The sequence below is a fragment of the Galleria mellonella genome, unplaced genomic scaffold, assembly GCF_026898425.1.
Source record: "Galleria mellonella isolate WM207_F2 unplaced genomic scaffold, CSIRO_AGI_GalMel_v1 utg1267, whole genome shotgun sequence".
NCBI lineage: Eukaryota > Metazoa > Arthropoda > Insecta > Lepidoptera > Pyralidae > Galleria > Galleria mellonella.
Window position 1 is genome coordinate 1,887,863 of NW_026441987.1, and position 24,280 is coordinate 1,912,142.

A 24,280-nucleotide genomic window follows, 5' to 3' on the forward strand; every position below is an offset into this window, starting at 1 on the left:
TCAGTTAGTCTATCGTGACGAATTACACAAGAATGGTTTCCAAAGGGAATCACGTGGAGACCGACCCTATATTATTAGCAATAAGGTTGATAGAATCAATTATTAACAATCCCTTTCCTCCTTACCAACTTAGTTGGATACCGTATTTCAATGAATATTATAATAAATCATAATATTTATTACAGTGGCATGCAAAATCTATGTATCTTGTAATAGGATTATTCTAATACCCAACGATATGCAAATATTTATTCTCATATTATTTACATATATTTTCCAGTGAATAAATCGTGCCAACCTTGCAGGTCAAATATTTTACCGTCTCAGTATCGATAGATCGTTTATCGATAAGCTCGATTATACACGGCACTAGTTTGAGGGTTATCGATTCCGATCTTTATGGACTAAAAATAAATCGATACAGGGTATTCTTTGATTCCTGGCCCTTGTAAAGGACTCAATATGACGGAATTAAATTTTAGTATCCCTCTCCGCAGCATGTTCGTCCTTATGTGTCAATAAAATATTTTTATTTATTATTTATTTATTTTAGTTAAATAAAATCACATATGTTGATGTTTTTTTTGCTTATTCTATATTAACTATTTCCCGTGACTTTGCCCGTATGATTCAGTATATAAAAATCAAAGTGAAGTGTTAAGTTAGGTAATAGTCTATCCATGTTCCAAATTTCAATCACATCCGTTTAGCCGTTTAATTGTGCGATTGGGTAAAAAACATCAATCATTATTTCAAATATTCACATATATCAGCCGACTTCAAAAAACGATGAGTTCTCAATTTTTATGTTTGTTACCTCAGAGTTGCGTCATTATAAACCGAATTGGAAAACTATTTTTTTATCTGAAAGTATATACTTTCAGATTGGTCTCATAAAAAACTTATCAAAATCGGCACAGTAATTTAGTTTTTAAATTAAAATAACTAGTTATGTCATTATTGAAGTGGGTATTTTTTGTGGAACGCAATCTTAAATTAAATAGTAAGAAGAGAGAGAGAGAGAGAGAGGGAGAGAGAGAGGGAGAGAGAGAGAGAGAGAGAGGGAGAGAGAGAGAGAGAGATTTATGTATGTAAAGTTTTGTTTTTAAATGAAAATGGAATTATATTCTTTTTTATATGCTGTTTAGTTCATGCTGGCAGGGTACTAGATGATGAAGGCAGGATAGTTGTCTTATCATGCCGAATTCACAGCAGATTGACCACTAACGTTTAAAAGGGACTGCGTGGAGGTCGACCAGATACGGTATATTGATAGAAATAGGCTGCCAAAATGGAATTATCGCTGCGGAGTTATGGAAACACACAATTAGATATTTACCTACCTGTACGAGTACAAATACAATAATTATTTAAATTATGTACTAAAACTTAGTCTGAGTACGTGTAATACATATTTATGTATAGAATATAAATTTAAAAAGAAAAGTATTTGTCTATAAATCCAATAAAGGGTGCGAGTCCATATGGCAGTGTTCCAAGGACGTTGGGTGTTCCATTATTTGAATAAAATTTTAATTTTCCATATTTTTTAACATTTGAATATGTACCTGTTAAGGGTATTATTAAATAAAATTAAAATTACAAATAAAATAGTAAACTAATATGTATGAAAACATTTTTAAATATATTTTTTTTTAAGTCTGTTTCTAGCTTAGATTATGAAGTATGTTATACTAAGTCTAAGGTTTCTAACATCGCATTCATAGCATCGAGGTCCTGCTCGTGATTGCTATTAGATTCGTTGTTCGAGACATCAGTCGAAAAATGGCAACACAGATGTCTTTGAGGTAAAAATAGAATGGCAACTCCGCTCGTGCTACTGGTATCAGCGAGGGGTAAGTAAAGATGATTTGATGAATTCTGGATGAATCTTGGAATTATCCATTATGATTTTTAAGGGGGTTTACGTGGAAGTCAACGTAACAGTGTTTATTGCTAGCAATGGGTCAGTAAGACCCTATTGCTAACAATCCCTTTCTCCCCAGTAAAATAGAGTTCCAGTGTGGTACATATGGATGGTACAAGATCAGGAACTATCGTAATTCCTGGCCTGCTCCGGATCTCTCTGGGTCCTGGAGGGTTTCCAAAAACCTGTATTTTCCTCATATTCCTTGTATAATTATTTAAGTCTAATTTAAATTTTACTTGCAAGATTTTAACTAAATAAACATACACATAACACTTACACATATAAATGTATACTGAAAAAAAAGTTTGTAATATTACATTAACTTCTTAAACCGGGGGCCTCATTCAGCTTTGCCGCCCCGGGCCACTGACGGACTAAGTCCGCCACTGACTGGTTATTTGTACAGTGACAGTCGACGTGTCTATGACTACATTTTTCACTGTACGTTTAAATTGTGGGGGGCAGGAAATAAATCTCTCCAGCTAGGCCACAGTAATTGACATGTTTATTGCTGAATAAATAACTCGGGATGCGCGTAAATTAGAATCCAAAGCGGTTTTCTAATTTAGAATTTACATTGCATTTCTGTTATTCGATCTAAGATAGTCCGATTTTGGATTCGTCCATTCCCAATTGTGGCGGCTAAATTAATTTCATTATAAATATGGTTATTGTAAAATTAATGTATGATAACAAAATCACACTACTGATTAATTATTATTTTACCACATAATATTGTAATTAAGCCATAAAAAATTAAATATAATGATGTATGTATAACACTGTTTCCTGAGCAGGTCTGGTCGAAAAAATTAAAAAAGAAATCAGATTGGCGGCGGCGCTCGAACGTGACAGATTCACAGGGTCGAGGGGCGACCACAGATTGTTAATATTTCCAAGAAACACGGAGCCCGCGATCTTGTAAAAGATCGATGTGATCAAACTGCGTCAATTCCGAGTATTTTGATAGGATTCCATCAACCTTCCAGAATAGTTCGGTGTTTCGAATGTTGGCCTGTCGTCTGTGAATCTACTTAGTGTTAATTTATGCATATGCGGCAGTCTTTTAGTTTATGTCAGGATTTTCCGTGGTTTGAATTCAAAAGTAAATTATTATTTTAAGATTTCACTATGCAAAAAAAACAGCGACTTCTATTGTAACACAACACACGAATAGATAAAAGAAAAATATAGAATTTACACCTCCAATATGGGATAATTTTTTTACGTGTCATATTTTATACTTTATCTATTTAAAAAATAAATATCAGAACCAAAATTAACAAAGATATCGCATAACGTAAAAAAAAAAATAAACATAGACGATTAATTAAGAACCTGTTTAAAAGAAAATCAAAACAGTTTCTTAGGTCAAATTATAGAGTTATGGTTATTTAAATTTAGACTATACTAATACTAGACCGCTGCCTAATAAAGTTGTTAAACTAAACCTAGCAATTAAGTGTATTTTTTATGTCTACAAAATGTTATACGTTAGATTCTAATTATGATAATAACAAAATTATAATGATCTTTGAACAATGTTTGTTTTTTTTTTAATTATTGCTTGTCTGTGCTCCAATATTGGCTATTGTTCTGCAATGTATAGTGCAAAAAGTTTTCATTTTATTTAGCAATTAGAGTTTGGCCTATGATGATCTGATAGATCATTTATAATACTGTATAAAGTTAAGAGTCATTGGATAATGATGTGAGTCAGGAAATTGAATGAAGTTACCCTTATTACATTTTCATCCGATCTTTTGTTATTGCACTTGATTCTCTCTAACCTCAAAATTTATATATATAATTTCACAAACATCTTTTTTATCGAAGATATAATAGCAAATAAACTGACGATCTACCTGATGAAAAGTGGTAATATTCGCTTATAGATATGTGTAGCTTTATGGACATCACGGGGAAAGGACATTGGACAGAAATCATTCTTCTATGCAAATGGCCACTCTCTACATTGTCTAATCGTATAATTATAAAAAGTTTATATCCCCATAATGTCTGCTTTTTAAAATGTTAGCGGGTAATGTTAAAATTATTTTTTTTTATCAATTTTTTTTTTTATGTTCGTTATGGAAACATTAGTGGGATGAGTATTTATGTCTTGTGTGTCATAGCATAATGCAAGAAACAGTTGACATTTTAGCAGCTTGAACTGTAAAAAAACTTTAATTAATGTGATTTTATTTTGTAATATTTTTTTTGGAATTATGAATTTTAAACCATAATTAATGCTGTTTCATGATCCAATATTTTGTTGAATCCGTAAGTTGTTTTAATATAAGATTGTAGTTTTAATTTAGGTTAGGTATGTGGTTTTAATGATTTATCATTTAAAAAATGCTAGTCGTATAGAATCACGGTGGATCTGTAACTACATATTAGGTAAAGCTATAAAAATAAGGAATGTTTTCATTTTAAAGATTGAAATTATTAAATACCCCTAACTATAGTTAACTATTACTACATTGTGTAGTTTTGTGGCCGCGCCAAAATGTGACAGTGACAGGTGACGGATGATAGAAAAAAAAAACAAAATTTATGAGATCATAGACGATATCGGGATGGGACATATATGGAAGAAATATTTTAAATCAAAGCAATTCGTGCCGGCAACACCGAATTGGTTAATCGGTGCTTCAGGTGCCAAATTCTTATTTACGATCTCCAATATCTGGAATATTAAGTGCCTAGACCCATTAAAGATAGAATCTGTGCAAGGCAAAATGTCATGGCTATTACATTTTAATCGTAAATCTTTGTTCGCTATTTAATTGTCAGTTTACGGAAGTGTAGTAATAAAAAAATGAGTTGTAGATGTTTAAACTAATTGGGAATTTGTTTATCGAAATTTTAAATGAGTAGATATATACATATCGGTTTAAATTTTATACTCTATAGTTGGAATAACAGCACCGCTTCCTAATTATATGGCGTAATACTAGAACGTAAGTAAGTTTCCGGGTTCTATTCCCGGTCGGGTAAAACTAGTAAATAATAGAGAGTTTGGTCTCAATGTCAGATGCATTTTGGGATTGATAAAAGAGTACTAAACTAGTTGTAGTGTGGTTACATATACAGATAGATATATATATTATTTGCGTTACTTACAGCACACAAATAACAACAGACATTGGTAAATACGCAAAAAAAAAGAATGTTAGAGAATTATCTATTTAAAAAAGTTTTCGTCGAACTCCTTTGGTCGAACCTAATTCTAATTAATTTTATTATTTCTATTTTTTGTCCTCACCAAAAAATTACTAGATTCTTTTCCTTAAGTTTATTTAACTTAGTCGAATTTTAGTGTATCCTTAAAGATGCTTTATGCATTAATTTCTGGAATGCAGTTCGCAAATCAAAAGCTCCCTTCCTTGTTGGGCCTTTTTTACACGTGTTCGAATAGAACAAAGGGTGTAAAAATAAAAGTAATGAAGCGATAAAAAGTTTACGATCCGATGCAGTGCGATTGTTGTCACCAATGTCCGTTTTATGAGAATTTAAAACTCTCGCATTAGTTTAGATTAGAACATAGAGGGACATTGGAGTGGTATTTATACATTATATACAGATAAAAGTATCGACAGGCACAGTTTTATGGCTTTTATTGGGGATCATCGTAAATGTCCGGGAATTTTATGTGATATTAACCGGCCGAATCACACATACTATTGTGTAACCATTGGTGGACTCGGGTGAATCTTTGTCACTATTTTTTCTTATATAATAAAAGTGGCAAGTGAGTAAACTGCCCGTATATAGGTAAATATAATTATAATAATTAATATATTTATACTGTTATTATATTTCATTTACAAATCATCATCATATCAGCCTTTAACTGTCCACTGCTGAACATAAGCCTCCCCCTTGAGGGGGTTTTGCTAGTAGTTGCCATGCTTGGCAGACTGATTGGCAACCGCAGTCAAGCTTTAGAGATGTTTTAAGAGTATATGAAGTAGCGATAGTGACGTAATAAATGAGATGAAGTCGTGGTAGGTATATGAAGTAGCGATAGTGACGTAATAAATGAGATGAAGTCGTGGTAGGTATATGAAGTAGCGATAGTGACGTAATAAATAAGATGAAGTCGTGGTAGGTATATGAAGTAGCGATAGTGACGTAATAAATAAGATGAAGTCGTGGTAGGTATATGAAGTAGCGATAGTGACGTAATAAACGAGATGAAGTTGTGGTAGGTATATGAAGTAGCGATAGTGACGTAATAAATGAGATGAAGTCGTGGTAGGTATACGAAGTAGCGATAGTGACGTAATAAATGATATGAAGATGTGATAGGTACATGAAGCAGCGATGTAATAAATGAGAAACAGTTGAACAACAACTCCACGCCTCCAGTCGCTACCCATATAATTAGATACATAATGAATACGTTAGATGATATTCCAAAATTCGATATCATTGTTAATCATTAATAAATTTATATCGAATTATAATCTCCTAATCTGACTGGCGACATTTTAGGGCGGCCTCTTTCGTCCTTACACCAAATTCTTATGGTGATCATAAAAAAGTAGTAAAATATGTGAGCGTCGATACTTCTCTTTATAAAACGACACCACTTAATGACAGAAAGACAGAACTCTGAAAGTTGTCTTTAACTGCGTTGAAAGGATATACTTTGTTATTGTTTTTTTTTATTAATCTGACTTCAAGAAGGACATTCTCAATTTCACTTTTTTATGTATGTTAGGTAATATGGCATGTTTCCGATTCTAAATTCGAAATAAATTCAATTAAGAATATTCTAAATTGTGTTGATTAAATTTTTAAACGAATATATTTATAACCGTGTAGATGCCATACTAATATTGTTAAAATTTTAAGTCGTCTTTCACTTGGAACCAAATTTTATTACCTTGTTTATATTGTAAACGTAAAAGTGAGCTTGTTTGTCACGTCTTCACGTTGACGGCTTAACCAAAATTCACGGTTAAGCGAATGATGCATTTGTATAGGTTTTCTTTTGATTATTTTATTATTTACGTATGTACGTATCTTATATATGTATCTTAAAACTTTTTTTACTTAAGTATATAATTAATGAATAAAGTAAAATGTTTAAGACTAGGAGAATGTTACAAGATATTATTAAAACTTAGCTAAATATTGTGTAGGATATATATACATATATTAAAAAAAAATTATATTGTTTGTTGAAATATATATACAACAAACAACGAAGTTTACATTAATTTAAATTAACTACTTACTGAAAATATACGTCACCGTTGTTCACTCTTTAAAAAGTATTAAATATTGAATTTTAAACACAAAATCAAATTTTCTACACATTAACGTCGAATACCCAACACAAAAACGTCAATAAATTCAAACATTAGAAAAAAAAAACAAAAAACAGATTCCACGCGACAAAATGGAGCACCAATAAATAAAAGCCAAATATTAAAACATAAAATAGGGTAAACAATCGTAAATAAAATTATGGAAACGAAAACACAATGCGGTGTTTAATTCAAATAATATAAATTATGTCTATTTTGTGGGTCGCTTTACACTTTTTTTCATTGGTAATTTTTTGTGATGGGCACACATTGGCGGCGCCTGTGGCGCGGCGAAACCCTTTAGTCCGAATTTTATTTAAAATTTCAAGTTCTTTTTTTTGTCGATGGTCTGTTAGGGTTGTTGCTCTTTTTCATCTCAACATGGCCGAATAAAAATAAAGCTATTAGAAATATTTTTCCCTATATTATAATATCAAATTATAGGCACGATTAAGTACATAATTATAGACTATTATTATAAGTATATTAGTGTTATTTGATTTATTTATTATGCACTTTTAATAAGAAACTTCTTGTCGACGACGACCCTGAATTCAACGGTTTGACTCTATTATTATCTGTGGTACCCCCTTATTAATCCTTCTCCCGTGTTTATCTAGAAACACTTTATTTTGATAAAACTATTATCCATTTAGGAAGCTGGTTTGTGAAACAAAATGGTTTTGATGTAATTTTTTACATTACAATTTGGATTTTTAATTTATAGTTGCCGTGTAAGAATAGGCCAACCTTTCTTTGTCCGTGGCTGTCGTAAGAGGTGACTAAGGGACGGCGAGAAATGGGTAGCAGCCTCCCTCTTAAACATCTCCAAAGTCTAATTGCGGTTGCCAATCCGCCTGCCAAGCGCGGCAACTACTGGCAAAATCTCCAGTGGGAGATTTATGTTCAGCAGTGGACTGTTAAAGGGCGATATAATGATGTTGATTTAGATTTTGTGTAGCATTTTTATAGGTCATGTATCATCATCATCATCATGTCTGTATTGTTTAGTTTGTGTAATAATTAAAACTAAAATTTATTTTCTTTAAAAATAGACCTTTTTTGTTTTAGAGTAAACAGATATTAGAAACGCTTTATTAAGAAGTCGTCTAAATATGTATTGAACACTAGTCAGTCGCAGGTGTAACTTTTTTGTGGTAAAACTGAGAATATTTATTCCGGTCAATAAATATGTCACGCGGACTAAGTCGTGAGTAAAAATTTGTAAGTATATGTCAACAAAGTAGGAATAAGTGTTAACGTGGCATTGGGGTCTAGATAGTCGCACTCCTAATGACTGATGGGCAATCAGGCATTATAGAGCCAGTCTAGAATTATGTAAGCAACGCCAGGTGACGGGGACTAGCGAGTAATCCGGGACGTGATTGGACAAACTCCCACGAGGCACCGTTACATAAGATCCGATAAGGCTCGAGGCACATCCAGACTTATGATTAGATTATTAAATGTATAATTAAATATTACAATTAAAATAACAATTAAATAAAATTCTTTTGTTTTTGATGAAATAGAATTTTAATAAGTTATTGCTATTGTAAAAAAAACTGCCCACACTTATAATAAAATTGTTGATTTTATACTAGATTGCAGTGTTAATATTGTATTTTTCCAGTTGACAATACTATGAAATAAAACTGACCTTATATATTAAATAATAAATAAAGAATATATATATATATATATATATATATATATATATATATATATATATATATATAAAAACAGACAGGTGCATAACAGGCGGTGTTAATAATCAATAAATTTATTGTTGAATAATAAGTTTTACTGCGAGTCATATTGTATTGTAATCTGTATTAGGATTTATTTACGTTTTAAATTTTCGGGGATACATTCCCACTGCGACTACTCACAAGAAATGGTCTGGCGAAACCGCGTATAAAAGTTTTTTAAAAATTTTATTTTACAATTATTGATTTTATAACTCCCCCTGTGACATAATGCACTTGTCCTATTCAGTTTGAAACTAGTCTGGTTGTAGGCATGCCCAAGTTTTAAACATGAATAAAGCCAATATACATAATTACAATAAATCTCTTATTAGACGATCTACTTATTTTTACGCACACACACTAATACTTCCCACAACAGTAAATTTTCATTAAAGTAATAATGACCACTCACATTCCCACTGCTGGGATCATGAACCCCTTCAGAAGGAGAATATTGATTATAAATGGTCTAGGCGAATCCATATATAATCGCGTGTACGTGTTAGAATTCATATTTCGTCATCACACGATAAGAAAAAAATATTTTAAGAAGAAAATTAAAATTAAACTTGCTCACGACTATAATCTCTAATGTGATGGTCAGAGACATTATTCAATTGTTGCTGTTACAGTCAACACAACACTTGACTTATTCTTCATTGTTTTTAATTTGTTAATTTAATTAACTTTTTTGTTATTTATTTTGCAATTTAATTAATTAAATATTGGTATTGTGCGCTTAATGTGCCACGTCTGAAGTGCCATCGGTAGCAGGTCAGGACTTATGTTGTTAGAGGAAGCAGTGACGTCGGAGATTATGAATGATCGATGCGCCGGCGCATCGCTGTAATGCACTTCTCACCATTTCGTCGTCAAATGGTACTGGTAAGGTTCCCTTCGTGACAAATTATTCTGATAATGCGGATCAAGAGAACTGCTTAGACGTAAGCGTTGAAGAGTTTTAAAACTTAAAACCTTGTTTAATAATTTTTTTTTTTTCTATAAACTATATTACTGTTTATTTATAGACTAGTTTTTACTCGCGACCTCGCTTGCCGGGTATATGTCGTTCGACTTTAATAAGCTCATTAACTATTTAGCTTCACAATACATATACGCAAACATTTTGTATATACGCAAGAGTCTTCAACTGTTTCTTAAAAACAGCGATCTTAATAATCTTAACACTACATACAAATATAAACTTGCTTTTCCAAAGCATCATTCCTGAGTCCCCAGGAATGGCAACGCATGGGGGGGTATCATGGGCGAAACAGTATACTCTGTTATGTCCATGGTACTGCTCATGTCTATGGTATAGACGACGGTTACCACTTTCCATCAGGTGGGTAGTCAGCTTGTTTGCCATTCTAAGTTGTATAAAAAAAAATCCTATATTATTTTTTGGATTGTTATCCAAACTTTTAACATGTACTTAATTGGACCAGTATATAGTTATTGTAATTAAAATATATAGATAATGCTATATATGACCTATTCTTACTAAACATATGTATATGTATGTCTAATGCTGTGTTCACACTGCAGTAAATTTGATTACTAGTGAATTAAAATCGTCATACGCCAATTATCGCTATTAGCACTTAGTTCTTTTTTTTTTTTTTTTTTTTTTTTTTTTTTTTTTTTTTTTCCCTCTGCCTACTAAGAATTCTCATTAATTAATCAAATGCAAGGGAAACCAAAAACAATTCTGAATTCGTTTAATATACGAGTGTATTCCTGGAATAGGAAATTGAAAAAGGGCACGAAAGAATTGGAGGTCAATGGCTTTTGTGAAAGTGATAAATATTAGATTGATTTAACCTTTTTACTGCTTTTAATTTTTTACTGATTTCGAATAAAAAGAAGTTTGTTCTATAGTTTTATTTATAAATTTTGATAAATGTGACCCTTGAATTATGTTTACTTAGAGATTGCTCTTAATCAAGGAAACACTGAGGTCCGTTAAAAGGTGCCACTTTGATAGCAGTGTACAGTGTACACTTTATTCAAGCATGTCTCTGTAGCATAGAAGAAAAATAAAACAATTACATCTAAACATTTCGCCCCCTATCTAAGGCCACACATCCACCTATGACAAATCGATTCTCTCGGCTCGCGCTAATGAATCGAAAAATTCCTGATTAATGGTGTCACTACATTCTTATCGCTCCGTTGTTAGTGTAGCGCCTCCTTAATGGGATCACCCTGACTAGGCTTACCCGACCAAATAATATTATTTTCAACTAGTGAATAAAATATTTCGCTGCATGGGTCTACGTAAATTGGTCGCTTATAAATGTTTCCCGCCTTCGCAATTAGCGGATGTCGTGTTCGATTTCCGAATTGCGTTCCATTTTTCAAATCGTAAGTGTTCCAGTTGTTAATTGATGGCTGCTGGCTGGTGATGGCTCTTGCCATAGAGTAGATAGATACTTATATTAGAGTGTTTACCTTCAGAATATTAATATGTTTATGGAGCGTTTATACTAAATTTATTTTAAGTAACTTAATAAGTATTTAGTTTAATCGAAATATGGATAAATTCCATTATATCAATATACCCTGGTATCTTACGTCTAGACCATTAATTTATAAATTTGATTCAGCGCTGTTTGTAACGTATTTATAATCTATTACGACAAGAAACTAGTTCTCTCACTTTTCATTTAAAATACCAAGCATTCATGCATTATTTTCGAAGCTATTAAGCATTAGACGACTTTTAGAAGATAAAAACTACTAATTAAGATTAAATATTTGATGGAAATTTAAATAAAAATCTAATAAAACAAACAAATGACAATAATACTATAGCAGAATACTAACACGAATTGTCGTGTTAGTTGATATGACATTTGCATAACAAAATATATAAGAAAAAAAATAAACCTCTTATTATGACAGTTGCACTTTCCCGCCAAAAAAATAGTCGGGGAACGAAAACAAAGTCATTTGTTTAGACCGTCCTAAATTGATGACCTCGGCTCCAAACAAGGGTGAGAGCGTGAATCCGAAGACAAATGATTTGCTAAATGTTTTCAATCCATTGAGATGTCGAGGGGACAATGTTTGTTTACAATACAATCAAGGAGTTATATTAAATTCTTAAATAGGTATTATGCTCAGTTTGTTTGTTTAAAATTTAAGCGGCATTCATGAACGATTCATTGAAATGATTTGTAAACTTTAATCAAGGATATTTGCTATTTATTTTTAATGAATTTTAAAATGGAAGAGGTTTAAAATTTAAGTGTATATTTGCGTATGCTCGACGACAGTCTGACAATCTGGACAAACTAATGGTTGTAGGCAAGATAGAAGGAAAAAGACCATGCGGACGATCGCCTAATCGATGGTCGGACCAAATAACCGCCGTTACGGGACTGTCAATTGCAGCTGCCCTGCGTGAAGCTGAAGACCGTGCAAAATGGAATAACATCATAAGAGAGACAACGGACACCTTTCGAGGACACGACCTTTAGTAATGAAGAGGACGAAGAGAGAGAGAGATTTGCGTGTATGTTAGGCGATATCTTAGTCAGTTTTAAACCGATTTTGATAGTTCTTTTATAAGCAATGTTTACACTCGTGTTTACCTCATATAAATCTAGTTGCAATAGAATTTGCCGTTTATTATTGTTGAGCGTTTTTTTATGTAATCTAAGTTACTAAAATAAAATCATGGTTATCAGTAACATTTGTTCTACTCTTATATTCTTCAGTAATTTTTAGTACCTAATTGTTATTTTAGTTCTTAATTATATAGAACAGAAAACAATCTCTCTCTACTCTTGTCTGTACTTTGAGCCACTTGGTAATATTTACATGGCAATGATTTGCAGAAGTACATTACAAAACACATTTAATTTTTATGACAAACTGAAAATCAAGTTACGTGATCACAAGTAGTTAACATCGCCTTTGAGGCGTAACAAACCATTGATCAAACATATTTGCCAGCACACACCAAAACAAACATGGTTCGGCCCTCCCTGTAGGGTTGCCAGTAACATAAAACATTAAGACATAAATCGAGTGTAACACTTCGAGTGACACACAAGAATCGAGCGTTTATAATATTTATGACTGTGAAATTCGACCTTTAGGGGTCCGCTGTTGATGTACATAATTTTAATGTTTTAAGAGAAAGTCCTTTTTATTATAATCGGTCGTAAGGTAGAAAATAGATTTATAAGACTGATTAATCTATAAATAAATCAATGTTTAATACCCACATATAATTAAAAATATACCTTAGGCTAAGTTTTTAAGAAAAAAAAAAGATAGGGAAAGGCATTATAAGTCGTAATGAAAGTCTATATGAAGTTTCTGTAATGTATTTGTAATGATTTAGCTTTTTTTTATTTATTTAAACTTCGATGTATAGTAAAATTCTATGTACTGTGTATACACTATATATGTACTATATATAAATACACATAATATGTTAAATAAATAAATATGTATATAAATATTACTTTAACAAACAATTCACTGTATTTGAGGAGTATGTGAAACAATCTATGATAGAAACAAAGTATTTTTTTTAAATACAACTTAGAATGACAAACAAGCTGACGGCCCACCTGATAGAAAGTAGTAACCGTCGCCTATAGACATGAGCGGTACCAGGGACATAATAGAGTATACTGTTTCGCCCATGATACCTTCCATGCGTTGCCATTCCTTAGGACTCAGGTGTTATTTCTCTGTACCCTGTAAATTCACGCCATATCCCACACTTCAAACCGAAACACAGCCATGCAAACACAACTGCTTCACGGTAGAAACACGAATGGGACAGAGGTACCCAAGCAATCGTCTTTTAACCGATAGCGCAGACGGGGCTACCATTCTATTATCATCCATAAAAATAATAGGAGGAAACCTATGTTCCACAGTAGACACAGTTAACAGATATTGAAGTATTTATAAATGAATATATAAATATTTGTTTCTATGTATATAATACTTTCACTATTATTATTATCATCTCACAATTGGCATAATATTCACTGGTACACCGCTCCCATTACAATAGATATGCCACCCACAAACCAGAATCGACACTCGATTGAGCTACAGTCACAATTGACAATAGCATTTGAAAACGGACCAAAAAAATCTTAAGGGACCATTCACACGTCTCAATAAATATAATGATGTCACAGAAAAACCGAACGAGCCGTATCAATAACCAATAAATGTGCAATAAAAATGAATTGAACATCAGCGAATTAAAGATCGATAACACTTGGACACGCTATTTTTGTTTATTGATCGAAATTATTTGCATATACGAGAGTATTTTGTATACAGTAAATCGTTTACTAATGTTATATACATGATATTTATATGTAACTTCATTATTTATTTATTTATTTAAGGCAAACAGACATTTAGAATAATATATATATATATATATATATATATATATATATATATAATAATTAAATATATAATAAGTAATTTTTGGTATGGAATACGTGATAGGGAAAACGTTGTTTTGACTTTACTGCCATGTACTGGGTCCGATTATTCTTATCGATATAGGAACTATCATATTCGAAATCGACTACGATATTTCATTCAACCTGATACAGGATGAATTACTTAATTTGACATCAATATTTTAGCAGTTTTTATTGTAAGCGCGCTGTATAAAGTGAGATTTTTGGAGTCGAGCCTGTCAGCCTAATAATAAAATAATTGACACTTTTTAATTATTAAATATATAATTGAATACATAAAAATTTCACTTTATTTTTTATGGCTTTACTGACGTATCTTTCGCATCGCGCAATAAAGCGTAGAGTATAAATTGTTGAGCTATTAATAATGCTTTAATTATTTTTGGAAATATGATTTTAATAAAAGTACAGCGCAAATTTATGTAAGCAATGGTGTCTTTTACTGTACGATTATTACATTACAAGGTATTACATTGTTTATTAAAGAAAAATATATTTACGATCATGTTCCTTTTAGATCTAGTGAGTAATTCATTCCTTGTATAATAAAACAAAATGTCGTGGTGGATCAGTTCTCAACAAATATATTTCGATATTATATGGATCGTAGATGGGATCTGTCGATCATTCGATGATCGATCGATATCCTGGTGCGGTGAAAGTTTCGAATCGTCAGTCGCAATCAATTTTATTTTATTTATCCACTAATGAATTATGATACATTATTGTGGAGTGTGGATAGGTCCTAAATGCAATTGATTCATTTGTAATCGATTGTATTTTTGGGTATCGTAGCCTATTGTTGTGATAACCTATATCTATTGGTGTATCCAGCTCGAATTTACCGATAGAAACGTTATCGCTATCGCGTGTATGAGATAGAACGAGACACCTGTTGTTGCGTGTGTTGTTCTTTTTGATACGAGCGCTAACGATATCGTATCTATCGTTTGTCACCTGTCTAATACTGGTCGAATGGAGCGCCGCAGGAGTCACGCGTAATCGTCATAAGTATTTAGTCATATCAAAGTCAACGTTGCATTTTTAGTCATTAAAAAAAGAGAAACCCTCGATGGCTTTCTTTCTTGCCATCGGGGAGTGCTGGCAAAATTTTTCAGTGTCATCAGTGTCGCCAATGATGTAGGTGCTGTTCTCTACTCTATGAGATAACCGTAAAAGTTACATTAAAAGAATTTGCCTATCATATATTACCAGAGGGAGACTTTGTACAAAAGCCCTTTGCTTGGGTATCTCTGTCTCATTCGTGTTTTTACCGTGAAGCAGTTGTTTGCATGACTGTGTTTCGGTTTGAAGGGTGGGATATGGCGGTGAAGTGAAGGTCCCGTGATTGAGCACGATCTCAAATGATATGAACACAAATAGCTTATTCACATTTGCCTTAAATTGGTGCAGATTATATTTAGATGAGAAAACCAGAGAGAGAGTTCCACTCCTTGGCCATGCGCATGATGAAGGAAAACGCAAAGTGCTTCGTGCGTATAAATGGCATGTCTTATTTGAAATAAAAGGGGTTCTTAAAAAAAAAGGTAAAGAGGTAGTTTTAAGGTCGGCATCGCGCGTATTGTCCCTGGTACTGCAGGTGTTCATAGGCTACGGTAATCGCTTACCATCAGGTGGGTCGTATGCTTATTATCCACTTCAGTGGTATAAAGAAATATAAAAAACGGTATTCGAAATTCAAATTCAGTATTTAAAATATTTATTTATTCTCCACAATACTGTATGAACAAACTATTCACTTAAGAATACACTTAAGAATACCAGAGGGAGACTTTGTACAAAAGTCGATTGCTTGGGTACCTCTGTCCCATTCGTGTTTCTACCGTGAAGCAGTTGTGTTTGCATGGCTGTGTTTCGGTTTGAAGGGTGGGATATGGCGTGAATTTTTTTTTTACAACACAGGGGGCAAACGAGTATGCGGCGCACCTGATGGTAAGTGACTACCGCCGCCCATGAATTTACTGGGTACAGAGGAGTAACATCTGAGTCCTCAAGAATGGCAACGCATGGGGCGTATCATGGGCGAAACAGTATACTCTCTTATGTCCATGGTACTGCTCATGTCTATAGACGACGGTTACCACTTTCCATCAGGTGAGCCGTCAGCTTGTTTGCCATTCTAAGTTTTATAAAAAAAAAACACAGTGTATATATTGTGGAGACTGATGGCTGAATTAGGAAAACGTGTGCTATTGCTTGACTTGTACCCTATCTGAGTACAAGTACAGATATAAAGGCATACTCACATGTGCGTATTGGTATCCGCAAGCATCCATGCAGAGGTAGAGGCAGGTGTAGACCCCCTGGATCGTCAGGAGGCCGACCTTGAACGTCGCACGCTGAAGTATCGCTGCAACCAACACATTGATTGTAATTACATACTGATCTTACTAGTGCATAATTATATAATAAAATCGTAGTTAGATAATGCCTGCATATAGGAGATCATCATCATCATCATATCAGCCTTTAACTGACAGCTGCTAAACATAAGCCTCCCCTTGGGGGTTTTGCCAGTAGTTGCCACGCTTGACAGGCGGATTGGCAAACGCAGCTAACTGCGTGGCTCTGTGATGGTGTGGTTCGTGGTACGTGTGTTTCCAAAACTTTGGCTTTCCAAAGCCTAAGCTTTGGAAATAGAACCACATGGAGGTCGACCTGATAGGGTACACTGCTACCAATGGGACTGTTAGACACCATTACAACAGACAACTTCTTTCCCCCACAGAAGGATTAGCATGTTATACTTCCAAACTTAGTAATTTAAACAATTCATTCTATACACGGAAAGACAGTCATGTCAACATAGCTACTTGGCTGTAGAAATATGAGTGGGACAATGCTACCCAACATTCAGATAATTTTGTATAAAGTCTCTTACTGGTAAAATTCTATTTTATTTTAGAAGTGCAAATTAATGTCAAAATAATTTTAAGCCAAAGGAAGACAGAAAATAACATTTCATGTAAATATCCTTTAAAAGTGTTCTTAAGATTTCCTCTTATAGTAAGCTATAAAGGACCATGGCAATGCTGTCATTTACATAACAAGGCGATGTTAAGAACATTTGAACAACGCAAAATGAGAGAAATGCAGAGACGAAATTGAATTAGTATAGGGTGTATGGGCGGAAGCGGTAGCGGATATGTTATTATTAGCGTTTGGTATTAAAAATAGGTTTAGAGTACGCTATACGTATAATAATTAAAATTGTAATTAAACTACAGCATGGGGTTCTTCAAAAGGGGGGTAAAGAGGTTTCTTCAGGGTCGGCAACGCGCGCGTAATACCTCTGGTATTGCAGGCGTTCATAGGCTACGGTAACCGCTTATCATCAGGTGGGTTGTATGCTTGTTTGCTACCTCAGTGTTATAAAAAAAACGACTATATCTGTACATATCTAAACCTATTTATATATATGTATTTAAGAAAAAGTTACATGAGAGCTTTTAATATAGTATTTCAGTATAGTATATAGTAATAACTACTTAATGGTCAAGGGATGGGCAGCAGCCTCCCTCTTAAAATATCACAAAAGCTTAACTGCGGTTACCAACTCGCTTGCCAAGCGTGGCAACTACTGGGAAAACCCCCCCAAGAGGAAGGCTTATGTTCAGCAGTGGACAGTTAAAAGCTGTCATGATGATGATGATATAGTAATAGAAATAAAAGAATAAAATTTAACGGGCATTGTTTAACTATTTATATATTTATTATTTTGTTTCCTAGCGACTTCATTGTTACTAATATACCGTGTATTGTTAGCAATGGCCAAATAACTATATCTATATTTATGTGCGTACTATAGCAAGCCCCTCCCTTATAGGAGAAGCGTATGTTCAACAGTAGACTGTTAAGGGCTGATATTATGATGATTTGATGATGTGTGTGCTTGCTCCAAACGAAGCAGAGCTTTTAGGGACAAGGAAATTGATAGTAATGAGGACTGGCGGCTTCATAACAATATGCCTTATTAGATTGACCACTCTCTCCATTCACTCGTTTCTAGACCTACTGACCTGACTTCATCCTCACCTATTCCTCACTAGTACCTCATAAGCAGGGGGAAAAGGATTGTTAGCAATGGAGTTTGACAGCCCCATTGCTAGCAATATACCTTATTAGTTTTTACCTCCATGTGGTTCCCCCTGGAAACCATCGTGAACAATTCTTGTTGAATTCGTCACGATGGGCTAACTGACCTACTTTATCCTCACCTATTACCCTTCACTGGTGCCCCGCTGGTGTATACTGATAGCGCGGGTGGGGTTGCCATTCCATTATCATCCTTTTAAAAAAAAGAAAGTACCTCATAAGCATAAATTGGTAGCACGTTTTTATCGTTTAAACAAACTCCTAGCTAAGTATGTGACGTCCGCTCGTTTCCGCGTCAGCGCCTACACCCAGCACTCTGTTCTATCATTAGAAGACCCCGTAAACAGTTTCAAAACTCATCTTATTAGTTCCCTTTGTAAACAATTTTCTAAGAAATTCCTCGGAATCGTGAGCATCATGATATTACGCTTCAATAATTTTCTTAGCCCTTCGCTGCTTGAGTGGATAATACTTTGGTTTGTTAGTAAATGTTTGTTCGAAAATATTACAACAGATTTTTTTTATATTTATAATATTTATATGAAATAACTTTATATCTTTATTGAAATATATGTGTTACTGTAAAAGTCCGTATATTGGTAAATACCAGGATTTATCAACATGTGTTGCTAAATGTAAGAATTTTATAAAAAAAATCTTTTTTTTGGGGCTCTCGCTAAACCAAACCTAATTTAACCTACCTATAAGGATGATTTGATTAGACTTGGTATGCTGTCTAAAAACGACATTCTTTGAATTTACAAGGTACACAGAAATAACACCGTTATTACTTTTCTTTATTTTTTATTGTATTCGGATGTAATTAGTATTTAAAAATATTTATATCTAATTATCATTATCATTTCAGCCATTATCCGTCCACTGCTGGGCATAAGCCTGTCCCCACCCCTCCTCACCCCTCTTCTGAGCCACCTGCGGGTCTACCATGAAATGAAATTTCGAAACTTCGGACTTAATTTCGTGTTTTTGTTTATACCAAAATCGGACCAATAAATGGAGTTTAACATTTCGTTCGTCATACATCCTATCATAAAAGTCCAAAGGGACAATATTTTAACATTTTTAATATTTCCAAACGGCATGTATTATGTAATTTTAACATCAAATTTGTGTTTCGTTTGGCTCCGAAATTTCGGAAAACATTTCATGGTAGGCCCTCTGCATCCACTGACTCCCTAAATTTTAATCTAAATAGAATAAAAATTTACGTATCTATTATTTTAAGCACGGAACCCTTGGTGGTTTGGGTCTAATTTACACTTGACCTGTTTTAGTTTATATAATTAATCGTTTTATAGGTATATAACATAATAGTTACTTAGTGAAACCATAAACGTAATAATCAAGTTAGTTAAATATGTTCTCAACAGTGTTTAACGATGTTTGATGCAATAAATTTCAACTGTTGTTTGAAGTGAACAGTTTTATATGCATTACATAACAGTAGCTGTCACGAGGGATCTTTATTAATTTAAAACTTATTTAAACGTAATACAATATGTGTTCATATAATATTAAAGAGGAAAGGTTAAGCTTTTTTTTGTATAATACTTAGAATGGCAAACAAGTTGACGGCTCATCTGATGGAAAGTCGTAACTGTCATCTAAAGATATGGGCAGTACTACGGACATCGCTTGTCAAGTGTGGCAACTACTGGCCAAACTTTTCTTTATGGGGAAGGCCTATGTTCAGCACTGGACACTTAACGCCTGATGTGATGATATTTATTATTATCAGGAATATTTACGACCGAGGGATGCCATAAAAATGCAAAAAAAATTCTTAATTCTGTTAATTTTTAAACTGTATATGATTTTTTTTTACTTTATTTACATCCTACCTAGGATAAGTACCATCAGGTAAGCCGCATGATCGTTTGCCCCCAGTGTTGTAAAAAAATCCTAACATAACACGTAGGAACTGATCCACATGAGAAAAGTCACGGAAAATGGCTACTTTTAAAATAAAGTCGTAGATAAAAGACAAAGAAAACAATCGCGTTCTTTAATAAATAATTAATAGGTACATAAATATTGGCGAACAGGATTTAAATTATACAAAATCGATAAAATTAACAAAATGACTCATTAAGCATTATAGATGATATCTTATCTCGCTCAGTCATCGCACGACACGAGATTCTGGGATTTTATAACTTCTACAGGCTGTTCTCACAAATTATTTGAGTAATTTTTATATGTATTTTTGCTTTTATACATATTCTATCTCTCTATCCTATTTAAGAGCTGCTTGTCGGTGGAGCTCTTGCCACTTACTACGATTTTCAGCGAGTCTCTTCACCTCTTGATACGACACGACACCAACTATTTCCTTGATCTGCCTACTGTAACTATGCCTTGGTCTCCCTCTTCCCCTCCTTCCTTCTATTTTACCTTCTATTATAATGTTCATAAGTTCGTCGTGTCGTATCAAGTGTCTCAACATTTTTTCCCTTCTGACCTCAATAGTTCTTATAATTTCTCTCTTTTTCTTAACCCTAAAGCAGGACCTCCTCATTACTAATTCGATCTATTCACTTAATTTTCTCCATCTTTCTCCAGCACCACATGTAATATGTAACATAATATAAATAGTAGTACAAATAATACTATGATTATGTCGTTTATATAACTTATATTTCCAAGATCCTGCAAAATTGAAGTCCCTTAAAATTTATTTATTTATTTAAACTTTATTGATCAACCAGAGGAAGACTTTGTACAAAAGTCGATTGCTTGGGTACCTCTGTCCCATTCGTGTTTCAACCGTGAAGCAGTTGTGTTTGCATGGCTGTGTTTCGGTTTGAAGGGTGGGATATGGCGTGAATTTACTGGGTACAGAAGAATAACACCTGAGTCCTCAGGAATGGCAACGCATGGGGGGTATCATGGGCGAAACAGTATACTCTGTTATGTCCATGGTACTGCTTATGTCTATAGGCGACGGTTACCACTTTCCATCAGGTGGGCCGTCAGCTTGTTTGCCATTCTAAGTTTTAAAAAAAAAAAAAATGTGGTACAAAAGGCGAACTTGATGCTATAAACATTCTCTCTACCAGTCAATCTTTAAGATGTGCAGAGATACTAAAATAAAATTCTTGTGTTTTTAAACTACTCATCTTTAATTTTGATACCATTTTAAATTATAGATAAATTAATGAAAAAATGCTTGGTATTGGTTAGATTCGTAAATCAATGAGTTAGTATAGACTAAGTCATCTTTCCACTTTAGGTGTTGCTGGAAGAGAACTCTATCAGAGTTAAGCTTGCCTTTGTACATTTGATTACTTCTGTAATATTTTTAGGTAGAATCTAGTGTGTATAATAAAGTATTAAATAAAATAAATAAAAATAAAACACTACTTGTGTCTAATGGCTTCGTCCACATGAAAAGTATCCTTTGTGGTAATCCAGGATATGGATTATCTATTTACTAAGTTTTGTGCAATTTCGTTCAATTTAAAACAATTAATTGTTTAAAAATAATTGAGCGATACAATACAAATATCTATATAACTTTTCACACTTATTAAGATAAGTGTGAAAATTTATATAGATATTTGTTTTATGTATGTATTTATTTGTATGCCTTCGTTTACGTGAATTGTATAAAATATTATATGTTTTAAATTAAAATATAGCCTATTCGTATGTCAAATTTAATAAATTTTTTTCAATAGCAGTTTTTACAGGAACGAGTAATAAATACCCATACATACATACATACATCCTAATAAACTTTCGTATAATAATAATAGGATTTGTAGAAATATATTTGTATTTATTTATTTTAATTTATAACTACATAACATTATTTGTTTCTCAATTCAAAAATGCACCGTCTACGTATTTCTCAGTTTGCCCAATGGTTGACTGGTAGAGAACATTGTCCGGTGTTAAGTCCGCCAAATGTACATAGAATTTTACTGTGTATTAAAGTTTAAATAAATAAATAAATAACTACATTGTAAAAGGAGGACTCGCCGAGTTATTTTATATCAACCTGTACACGCGCGAAGCAATTATGTTCTCAATAATCATCTTGTTGATTATTTATGGCGTGCGATATATTCACGGCGTCGTATTTAGCAGCTAGCAGATTGCGAGGCGTGGAACTCTAGACTAATTAGGAGATAAACTAAACTGCTGTCACGCGACTGTATTGGCTAACTGTTTCTAGTAAAGAGGTCTCAGTGTTTATACATTTTAACTGTGTGAATACAGCGTATTTTATATTTATTTATATACTTACTAGCTGACTCGGCAAACGTTATATCTGTTACGTCCATGGTACTGCTCATGTCTATAGGCGACGGTTACCACTTTCCATCAGGTGGGCCGTCAGCTTGATTGCCATTCTAAGTTTTATAAAGAAAAAAGTTTTTTTACCATATACATTATTTTTAGAGCTATACATGAAAATTTATCCTACTACAATTATTATATTCGATTGCCATCTTGCAACCTTATTGCGGCATATAAAAATCGCGATTAAAAAATAGGGGTTGATGGTAAAAGGGTGAGAATTTGAAGTTGTATGTATTTTTCAATGCTAAATCATAATAAAATGAAATAAAAAATATTGTTAAAAAAAATATATTAAGGGGTTTCATTATTGAGAGGTATGAAAAATAGATGTTGGCCGATTCTCAAACCTACCCGATATGTAAACAAAATTTAATAAAAATCGGTAAAGCCATTTCGGAGGAGTTTGGTAACAAATACTGCGACACTTGGGGGGAAAGGGATTTAACAATTGTTATTCTTTAATTAACTTAACTCTCATTGTTAATAATGGAGACTGAGAATGCCATTGCTAGCAATATACCCAACCAGGTCGACCTCCTCGCGGTTCTCCCTGGAAACTATTATGGTTAATTCCTGATGAATTTGTCATGATGGGCTAACTGCCCTATTTTCATTCTCATCTATCACCCTTCACTGGTGCTCCGCCAGCGTATCCCGTTAGCACAGGCGGGGTTACCATTTGCACCCAAAAAAAATTGCGTGATTGTGATTCGAGGATCCCATTGTCCCAGGATCAAATCCCAAATTGGACTACCAAATTTTTTAAATTCGTATTTATTGACTGCTGCAGTAGAACGTACCAAGTGGTCCGGGAGTCCCGGGTTCGGTTCTTGGTGACAAAATTTTTCAAATTCACATACAAATCTTTAGTTTTCATTTTAATTAGTATCAATAACTGCATGCTTGTTTATGCTTTAGAAAGATCTTCATTATATGAGGAAAAAAAAACAAACGGAAGAGGACAATTCTAGATCTTACACATAACGAAAAAAAAATGCAAATACTACTAATCCTTAATAATGTTATAAACTAACTGTCCGTCCCGGCTTCGCATGGGTATGCTAAATTTTTTACTTTTCCATACGAATCTTAAACCTTTCTTTAATAATACTATCACACCTGTAATAATATGATCACTGTGTGGTCCCGGCGTAGAGTGGGCCACTTCTTTCTTTCCCGTGGGTGTCGCAAGAGGCAGCTAATAGGAACTTAATAACCGAAAGATGAGCAGCCCTCTTAAAATATCATCAAAACTTGATTGCAGTTGCCAAGCCGCCTGCAAAACCCTCCCAATGGGTGAGGCCTTTGTTCAGCAGTGAACATTTAACAGCTGATATGGTGATGACGGTGGTGATA

General features: G+C 33.4%; 1 protein-coding gene across 7 annotated transcripts in view; it reads right to left on the reverse strand.

Annotated features, from left to right (window-relative positions):
• The window catches only part of LOC113522291 (fibroblast growth factor 22), a 255,657-nt gene that overhangs the window by 12,303 nt on the left and 219,074 nt on the right, over window positions 1-24,280 (reverse strand). For all 7 annotated transcript variants that reach the window (XM_052900421.1, XM_052900416.1, XM_052900404.1 and 4 more), the window contains one exon: window positions 16,747-16,850. In XM_052900421.1, the coding sequence (XP_052756381.1) occupies window positions 16,747-16,850 (104 nt within the window). The remainder of the gene's footprint in view (window positions 1-16,746; window positions 16,851-24,280) is intronic.